The sequence below is a fragment of the Ixodes scapularis genome, unplaced genomic scaffold (genome assembly GCF_016920785.2).
Source record: "Ixodes scapularis isolate PalLabHiFi unplaced genomic scaffold, ASM1692078v2 PGA_scaffold39__5_contigs__length_11793443, whole genome shotgun sequence".
NCBI lineage: Eukaryota > Metazoa > Arthropoda > Arachnida > Ixodida > Ixodidae > Ixodes > Ixodes scapularis.
This window is the reverse complement of record NW_024609867.1, coordinates 4711957-4721851: the sequence shown is the minus strand read 5'-3', so window position 1 is coordinate 4721851 and position 9895 is coordinate 4711957. Positions and strand designations below refer to the sequence as shown.

At 48.0% G+C, this 9895-nt stretch overlaps 1 protein-coding gene across 1 annotated transcript; it reads right to left on the bottom strand.

Annotated features, from left to right (window-relative positions):
- Window positions 1-8796: 8796 nt before the first annotated feature.
- On the bottom strand, window positions 8797-9546 carry LOC115332486 (the record flags this gene model as incomplete). The annotated part of the gene is made up of 1 exon (XM_029994872.2): window positions 8797-9546. A coding segment is annotated over exon 1 (750 nt), but the record flags the coding sequence as incomplete, so codon positions are not given.
- Window positions 9547-9895: the final 349 nt, after the last annotated feature.

Below are 9895 nucleotides of genomic sequence, written 5' to 3'. Positions count from 1 at the left end.
CGACGAGTACCTGCGACGACCCCAGTCCCCCGAGCCTGCGTCCCGCCGAGAGTTCCGGTCGCCATCGCCGCGACGTCCAGCTTCGCCGATGCACCGACCCCGACGTGAAAGCCTGTCATTCCTCGCTCCTCGCCGGGGAAACTAGGCGCGGCAACCCCTGGAGGTGGAGTTGCCGAAGACGACCGACGTAAAGAGCCTCCAAGAACGACGGAGCGCTCCCACTCCCCCGACGCCACGCATCGCTACGACGCCCCTGCAACGGTGTCCAATAACCTAAACGTCGTCATTGACGGCCACGACGCATCGGCACTCGTGGACACCGGAGCAGACTACTCAGTCTTGAGTGGGAGGCTCTCCCGCCGCCTTCGAAAAGTCATGACGCCGTGAGAAGGACCCCAAATGCGAACCGCCGGAGGACATCTCATTACACCAGTCGGGAGATGCACTGCTCGCGTCGAGATCCACGGTGAAACGTGCCCTCTCAGGTTCGTCATTCTACAAGACTGTTCGAGGGACGTTATCCTCGGAATGGACTTTCTCTGCGAGTATGGCGCCGTCATCGACCTCGGAACAAACCGGCTGACGCTTCGAAATCCTGCTCCACCATCGGAGGAACCCCAAGCGACGTCACCCACGGTCCGAGTCCTCGCAAACCACGTAAACCTACCACCGCGGTCGAGTGTTTTCGTACTTGTCGGGATCGATGAAGCTTCCTATGGTGAAGTTCTTCTCGAGGGAAACCTCCAATTGCTCCTGGGAAGAGGCATAGGCGTCGCAAGGGGAGTAGCTGAACTTCAGGATGGGCGGACTGTGGCCCTCGTGACGAACTTCCGATACGAAACGAAACACCTCACGAAAGGTGCAGCCGTGGGCCACGTCGAGGAACTCCGAACCCCCGCCGAAATCACCGCGATTACTGACGAATTCTCGCCGTCCCAGCAAGACAGTACGTCGCCAGCGCAGCTCGACATTGACCCTAAGCTTCCGGACCCTAAACGACGTCAGCTGGTTAACCTCCTCGCCGAATACCGCGACTGCTTTGCGACGTCGTCGAAGGTGCGCCAGACCACGGTTGCCAAGCACCGCATCGTTACCGAGGACGACGCGCGCCCTGTGCATCGATCACCGTACAGTCTCCGCGAAGGAAAGGGAGGTGATCCAGCAGCAAGTTCAAGAGATGCTGAATGACGACATAATCCAACCTTCAAGCAGTCCCTGGGCCTCTCCAGTCGTGCTGGTTAAGAAGAAGGACGGAACTCTTCGGTTCTGCGTGGACTACCGGCAGCTCAACACGGTTACGAAGAAAGACGTCTACCCACTCCCCCGCATCGACGACACTCTAGACCGGCTGCGCCACTCTCGATACTTTTCATCGATGGACCTGAAGAGCGGCTACTGGCAAATCGAGGTCGACGAACGGGACCGAGAGAAGACAGCCTTCGTCACGCCGGATGGACTCTACGAGTTCAAGGTGATGCCCTTCGGACTATGCACGGCGCCAGCAACTTTCCAGCGTGTCATGGACACCGTACTGGCAGGGCTGAAGTGGCAGAGCTGTCTCGTCTACCTGGACGACGTCGTAGTATTTTCAGCTGACTTCCACGAGCACTTGCGACGACTCCGCACGGTTCTCCATGCCATACAGACCGCCGGGCTCACTCTCAAGCCGTCAAAGTGCCGGTTCGCCTATGACGAACTGAAGTTCTTAGGTCACGTGGTTAGTAACGAAGGCATTCGTCCAGACCCAGAGAAGACTCGCGCGGTCGCAGCATTTCCAGTGCCAAGAGACAAGAAGGCCGTGCGAAGGTTCCTTGGGCTATGTGCCTACTATCGGCGCTTCGTTCGAGATTTCACAAGGATTTCCGCACCGCTCACAAACCTCACGAAGGACGCCGAGAAGTTCGAATGGGCCGAGGAGCAGCAGCAGGCATTCGACGAGCTGAAGCGACGACTGCAGACGCCTCCTGTTCTTGGACATTTCGACCAGGATACGGAAACCGAGATTCACACGGACGCAAGTAACGCACGACTTGGCGCGGTACTGGTTCAAGTTCAAGAAGGCACCGAGCGAGTCATCACCTACGCAAGTCGGACATTGTCCAAGGCGGAGCGAAATTACTCCACGACTGAAAAAGAATGCCTTGCGGTCGTCTGGGCAATCACGAAGTTCCGCCCGTACTTGTACGGGAGCCCGTTCCGTGTAGTCACGGACCACCATTCGCTCTGCTGGCTAGCTAACCTGAAGGACCCGTCAGGACGTCTTGCTCGATGGAGCCTCCGACTACAAGAGTTTAACATGACAGTGGTCTACAAGTCCGGCCGGAAGCACAGCGACGCCGACTGCTTGTCCAGAGCCCCCGTCGAAACCCCTTCCGGCTGCAGCGACGACAATGACGACGAGAGCTTCCTAGGAGCTGTAAAAGCCGACGACATGGCACGACGTCAACGGGACGATCCTGAGCTGCGCGCATTAATCGAGCACCTGGAAGGGGGTGGGGGTACGGTGCCATTTGTCTTCTCACGAGTATTGCCGACCTTCGCCATTCGACAAGGTGTACTCTACAAAGAGAACTTCGGCGACAACAGCACACCGTGGTTCCTGGTAATCCCGACCGACCTTCGGGAGGAGATCTTTCAAGCATGTCACGACGACCCGACGTCGGGACACCTCGGTTACAGCCGAACACTGGCCCGTATTCGTGAAAAGTATTACTGGCCAAAGCTCCCCAAAGCCGTCCACCTCTACACCCGATCGTGCCACGAGTGCCAGCGACGTAAGAAACCGCCAACGAAACCGGCCGGTCTCCTGCAGCCGATTGCTCCCCCGACCGCACCGTTCCAGCAGATCGGAATGGAGCTACTTGGCCCCTTTCCGCCGTCAACATCGGGAAACCGCTGGATAATCGTCGCCACAGATTATCTCACGCGGTACGCCGAAACGAAAGCCCTCCCTTCAGGGACTGCTGTGGAAGTCGCCAAGTTTTTCATCGAGTCCATCGTCCTCCGGCATGGCGCCCCCGAAGTCCTGATCACAGACCGAGGGTCATCGTTCATGGCACAGCTGACCCAAGAAATCCTGCGTCTCAGCCACGCCAGCCATCGTCGCACCACGGCGTACCACCCACAGACCAACGGGCTCACGGGAAGACTCAACAAGACCATCGCCGACATGATTGCCATGTACGTCGACGTGGAGCACAAGACATGGGACGAGGTGCTGCCGTACGTCACCTTTGCCTACAACACGGCCGTACAAGAGACCACCGGAGTGACACCCTTTCAACTGGTGCATGGGCGCAGGGTAACGACAATGCTGGACGCGATGTTACCCCACGAACCGGCTCTCGACTGAAGCGACGACGCCCAGGTGGTTGCCCAACGGGCAGAAGAAGTCCGCCAGCTCGCCAGACACCGTATTCAAGCCCAACAACGTGTCGACGCTGGCCGCTACAGCCTTCGTCGTCGGGACGTCCACTTCCAGCCCGGAGACAGGGTGTGGGTGTGGACACCGATCCGCCACCGTGGTCTCAGTGAGAAACTCCTAAAGCGCTACTTCGGACCCTACAAAGTACTTCGTCGACTCGGTGATCTGAACTACGAGGTCACGCCCGATGGAACACGGACTTCATCACGCCGCCCTCCACGACCAGAAGTCGTCCACGTCGTGCGCATGAAGCCGTACTACGCTCCATAGGACAGTGGACCTTACGTATTCCAAATGACTCTTTAGTTTACCGTTCTTTTTGTTTACTTTTTTTTTGTGCTGCATCGGGGCGATGCACTTTTTAAAGGGGGGAGTAATGCCGCGCGCGCTCGCCAAGTAGGCAGCGCGCGCGTGGCCTAATGGTTATCGCGCCTGCCTCCCACGCGAAAAGCTAGGGTTCGAATCCTGGAGCGACATGTCTTTTGTTTATTCCTCTAAATTAGTGTTCTGGAGAATTCGAGAATCATGTTGCTTGTTCCAGGCCCGAATGTTACACGCGTCGAAGTTTCTTCGCCGATTATTCCAGAAGACCACGCATGTACATAAGGGGCTCCGCGTGGCGAGCCGCAGTCAGTTTTCTCCCCAGCGTTCGACTGTGCTGCTACGCCGACTTCGACGCCCGCGACGCTCTGTTATTATCTTTGTACCCTTTTAGTTTTTGGCACAAGTTCGCCACATTAAACGTTTCTTTCTTTCTGTTTATTTAGTGTTCCTTTGGTCACCACCCGTGACAATATCATCGAGCCTGTCATCGGTACCTCGGAAATCTCCTATAACCGGAGCCGTTTCCGTGAGGTTCTTTTGTGCCTGTTGACGATCGGCCACATCTTCCTCACCCATCCATACCTGCTTGTTGGTGAGGAACCACCGGTGTGTGACCACTGTACAGACACTTTGTCTCTTCTACATATTTTTCTTTGCCCTGGTCTTCTTCAAGACCACAAGTTCTTCTTTCCCGAGCATTTCAAGTACTGTATCCCTTTCCATCCTACCCTGTTCGAAAGAGAGCAACCTGTAATATCAATGTACCGTCTCTTAGCTTTTCTGGAAAATACGTCGATTTCACACAAACTATAGTGGACGATGCACCTTGGTGCATCATTTCTAGTTCATTTTAGTTTACCTAGTTGTGCGCAGTATGGCCATCGTAGCTCTTGCGCTATCAAACCCGCAAACAACCACAACTGCAATAGAAATACTGGGTACGACGTGCCGTGTAGGGAAACAAACTCATGGCTTCCGACCGCATTGGAATGGCTTGATTTATTGGACTTAAATAATTACGGCATGATCGAGCGTTTACTTTATAATAAGAGATTCATCTCGTGAGCCATTATAAATGCAATAATAGGTATGACATTGCTGGAAAAAATTAACATGCTGGGAATATTTGTTATTGCTTAGGCAGTCACCGAGAAATTTCGTATGTTCAAAACGACCAGTATAAAGGAAAGAAACGCAGAGCTCGGATGTAGTGTTAGAGTTAGTGTGCCGTTAGTTTGATGTTTGTATCTGCCATGTATGTGTATGCGGTCGATGTATGTTCACCTGATGCTTGCTGTATGTGTAATACGTAATGTGTCTGCATGTGTGTATAATAGAGGAACGGTTCCCGAAGATCCAGAATCGCAATGGTGGCGAAGAGATAAAATATTTTTGTACAATAAGAATTGGGCGGTACCTAGCGCCACCTAGCCTACCTACTTACAATCACTCTGCTTGACCCTGCCATCTGGTGGCAAGCGATTTAACCGTCTTTCAAGCTACGAGATAGACAGCGGCTTCGCGTTTGTTCCTTTGAGAGCTGTTTGGTTTCGCGGATGGGTTTGCCATTTCTCTGTGATGTGCGGTTGACGAAGGAATAGTGACTTGAGGAACAGCAAAGGTAAAACGTAGAGTGCGCGAAGTAACTGAGTATCGGTTGTCTCCGTTTAGCATCGCAATGCTTACACGAGAAGATTCAGTTACTGCGTTTGAAACACAAGTTTCTGTACCTGCGGGTAGAATCTGGTTTGAGAAATAAACATTATCCGTGAAAAGCACTGCACGTGTTACGCTTTTATTCGCTGCTCCCCTCATTCCGTACAAGAGACGCAGCGTCCTCGTTAAGGCTTATTGAGCTCGATTTTTATTTTTATTTATTTATTTATTTGAAAATACTGTCAGCCCTCTCTTGAGGGCTATTACAGGGAGATTATCCATCGTTGTGATGACACATAAAAAAAGACGCAAGCATAAAAAATTGTCAATGTAGCAGACACTGCTGTTCGAACAAGCAATGACAACAATGCACAACCTTGGCCCTCTAAACAAATAAGCAAATTTAACAAATTGACCCACATAATTATTACAGATTGCACACTTAAAGGACATCACTTTAAGCTCTCATTATGTTAACAGCTTTGCAATGGAATCTTCAAAGGAGGACACGGTTTCCAAATTTACAACGTCATTGGGCAAGGAATTCCAAGCCTCAATAGTTTTTACAAAGAAAGACTGTTTAAAGGTATCTATTCGGCTTTTATAAGTTTGACATGTTTTTGTATGATTCAATCTACCTGATCGTTTTGAGCTGGATGGGAGAACGTATTTATTCGGGCTTAAATTTAGTTTGTCGTTGATCATTAAGTAAAGCAATTTCAGACGTGCGACTTCTCGCCTAGTGTGCAGAGGTTCTATATTACTAGCTCTGAGCATTTCCGTTGGGGATGCTGTCTGTCTGTAGTTAGAGTGAATAAAACGCGCAGCTTGTCGCTGGACCTTTTCTAGCCTATCAATGTCTTTTTTTGTATAAGGATCAAAGACGACACTACCATATTCCAAGATGGGCCTAACGTATGTTTTATAAGCAACCGTTTTGATCTCTTTAGTTGTATGTTTTAACTTGTGTCTCAAGAAACAAAGCTTTTTATATGCCGACGTGCAGACGGTGTCAATATGCTTGGTCCAGGTTAGGTCTTTAGAAAACGTGACACCAAAGTACTTAAAGTGCTCGACATTACTCAATTCTATGTCTCCAATGCAGTATTTAAATGGCAAAACGCTTCGCTTCTTAGTGATATGGCAATACACGGACTTTGTATAGTTTATTTTCATATCCCATTTGTCACACCATTCTTTAATGCGTTTAAGATATTCATTTAGTGAAGTTTGTCGATCGGTTGAATTAACAGCTGAGTAAATAATACAGTCATCGGCGAAGAGCCTTATATGAATGTCTGATGAAGTGTCATGTACTATGTCATTTATATATATTAAGAACAGCAATGGCCCCAAGACAGAGCCTTGGGGCACACCCGAGTAAACTGGAAGAAGGTTTGAGGCGTGGCCGTTAATTTCTACATACGGGATTCTATTGTTTAGATATGACTCTATCCACCGGGTAATCGTTGAGTGAATTCCGATTCTTTAAGCTTTAATATTAGTTTCCTGTGAGGCACGCGATCAAAAGCTTTAGAAAAGTCTATACAAATAACATCAACCTGTTGTTTATCATTAAGTGTGGATGCTATGTCATGGGTTACCTCAACCAGTTGCGTTATTGTTGAAAGTCCAGACCGGAACCCATGCTGATCGGAATAAAGCAACTTGTTAGTTTCAAGGTGATGAAATATGTGTTTTGATATTATATGCTCCATGACTTTACATGCTACAGCTGTTAAAGAAATTGGCCTGTAGTTGCCTATGGCCAGTCTATCGCCTGTTTTAAAGATCGGGACAACACGTGCACACCGCCAATCAGAGGGAAGCTGGGATGACTGTAAAGAACTTCCAAATAAACAATGTAAATAAAACGAAATCCATTCCGCATACCTCCTGAAAAAAGTAGTCGGTATCTTATCTGGACCACATGCTTTCTTTGTGTCGAGGTCCAACAGTTTTGACAGAATTCCTTCTTTTGTTATTGTCAGTTGTGGCATGGGGGGTACGGTATCACTTATTCGATCTATCTCTGGCCCTGTTTCTATGTCACCGACATTCTGACCTGCTTTTCTTTTAGTCATGTTTTCCAAGCTACCCTGTGGTGTCTCGCGTGTAAATACTGACTGAAAAAACAGATTAAAACTATTTGCAAGAACAGTGGTATCTGTTACTATCTTTCCGTCCAGGGTGATTTGCTCAATTTTTTCTTTTTTCGGGTTCAGGTATCGCCAGAATTTTTGGGGGTTGTTACTTAGGAAGTTATGAAGAGTTACTGAAAGGTAACTATGTTTTGACTTTTTCACCATTTCTTTAAGTTGTTGGCTTAGTTGCCGTATGCTAACACTTAAATTTTACTTTTTTCTACATCTCAATTTTCGTTTAATGCGTATTATATTTCTTGTGATCCAAGGATTATTCCTCCTCGGCTTTTTCACTCTATTGGGTACGTACTTATCGATGCAATAAGAAACTGTGTCCTTGAAGTAATTCCATGCACGCTGAACATCACCACCACTACACAATAACTCGAAGGAGTTGAATGATATTTCCAAATGATCAAGAATGCTTGTGTCGTCGGCACCTTCATAGTCCTTATACATAAACTTGCTTGGTACTGAAGTCGTAGATTTTTTGTCACAATTTATAAACAACAAAACCATCTTATGATCAGATATGCTATCAGCCACAAACACTTTGTATTCACTAATATTATCACTTACAAAAATGAAGTCCAACACTGATTGACTAGTGTCAGTTACTCTAGTGAATTCTTTTACTATTTGGGTAATGCTGTGGCTGAAGGCAATCTCGAGCATTTTTTCGACATTCACTTTGTCCACACTTCCAGCTTGCAAAAGTTCCCAATTAACAGAAGGCAAATTAAAATCACCCGCCAAAAGTACTCTCGTGTTGTCATTAACGTATTTATGCAGTATCAGATCGAGATCTTCTAGAAAATTAACGGGGCTGTTCGGGGCCCGATATGCCGCGACAACAAGAAAAGATAAGTCACAATACTTTATTTTACAAAATAGCATCTCATCCAAACAATGTTCTAAGACAACACAGTGTAAATCACACTTAACAGCAATAGCGACACCTCCTCCCCGAGAGCCCCTATCTTTTCTTATTAATTTGTAATTAGGTGGGATGACACAGTCACTCGTTACGTCGGGCGTAAGCCATGTTTCTGTTATAATGAGAATATGTGGTGCGTGACAGAGAAATACGCTTTCTAGGTCAGCGACTTTGTTTAATATACTTCGTGCGTTTAAATTGATTACTCGGAGTTCGGCCGGTGCGTGTTCTTGCTTTTTTTGTCACTTACCCCGTTCACTGCGGTTTCTTACAAGTACGCGTTGATCCTGCTTCGGGTCCCATCCATATGTCTGATCATTGATTTTAAGTTTATCGTGGACTAGAAACACGTCATCCCCATCCGCCCTGTTCGTCAAGGCGCTGTTCCATAGCTTTTTTCTTTTTTCTCTGGTTTCCTTGGCATAATCGCTGCTAACACTGATAGTCGTTCCCTTCAACTTTTTGCAGTTCTTCAACACGGATAGCTTTTCGTTGTAGTTAAACAACTTCATGATAACTGGCCGGCATGATTCGTTTCGTTTGTATCCTAATCTGTGGATCCGCTCGAGAGACATGACTTGAACACCAAGCTTAACGTCAAACAATTCTTTTATCACCTTGTGTTTCAAATCATCTTCGCTCCCTTTATCGTCTTCTGGCAGTCCGTATATTATCAGGTTGTTTCTACGGCTTCGATTTTCGAAGTCAATCAGTCGATCGTTCTGATGTTTTATCGTTTCTTCTAAACTTTGAATCTTCTTGTTAATCGCTATCACGTTTTCATTCAGGCCTTGTACTGTTTTCATTGTGTTTTCAAGTGTATTGATTTTATTGTTAATCTCCTTTATGCTATTCTCGAGACGTGACTGGTTAGCTTTCATATTCTCTTTGTTTGATCTAATTTCCTTAATGTCCTCGGCAATGCCACTTTGATTAGCCAATATCTGACGAAGCAATTCTTCGACATTTTCGTCAGGCCCAGGGTTCTCCTCTACGTCTCCTGAGAGTAACAGTCGCAATTTACAACCCAACGTTACAACGTACCAACAATCATAGAGCATTTCACGACACTTTTGAGGGCTCGGCAGGACAAACAAAAATCTACAATCGCTACGGAACTCATGTAAATTTGTTGTATAACTAACCTGCGTGATGAACAAGGTGAATTTGAGCACCTTGCTCGCTGCGTGGACGCCGAGCCCTCTCAGATCGTGCAGGTCCCGTTGATGGTTAAATAGCCCAGCCGCTGATGACGTCGATGTGGGCGAAATGGTCGGTAGCCAATCTTGGCTGCCGAGTAGGATGAGAGCCGTGTCAGCTGCGTCATGTCGTGGCACGTGGAGCTGCCTTGCGGTTTCAGACTGGCAGAAAAGCCACGGCAGCATCTGCGTGATGAACAAGGTGAATTTG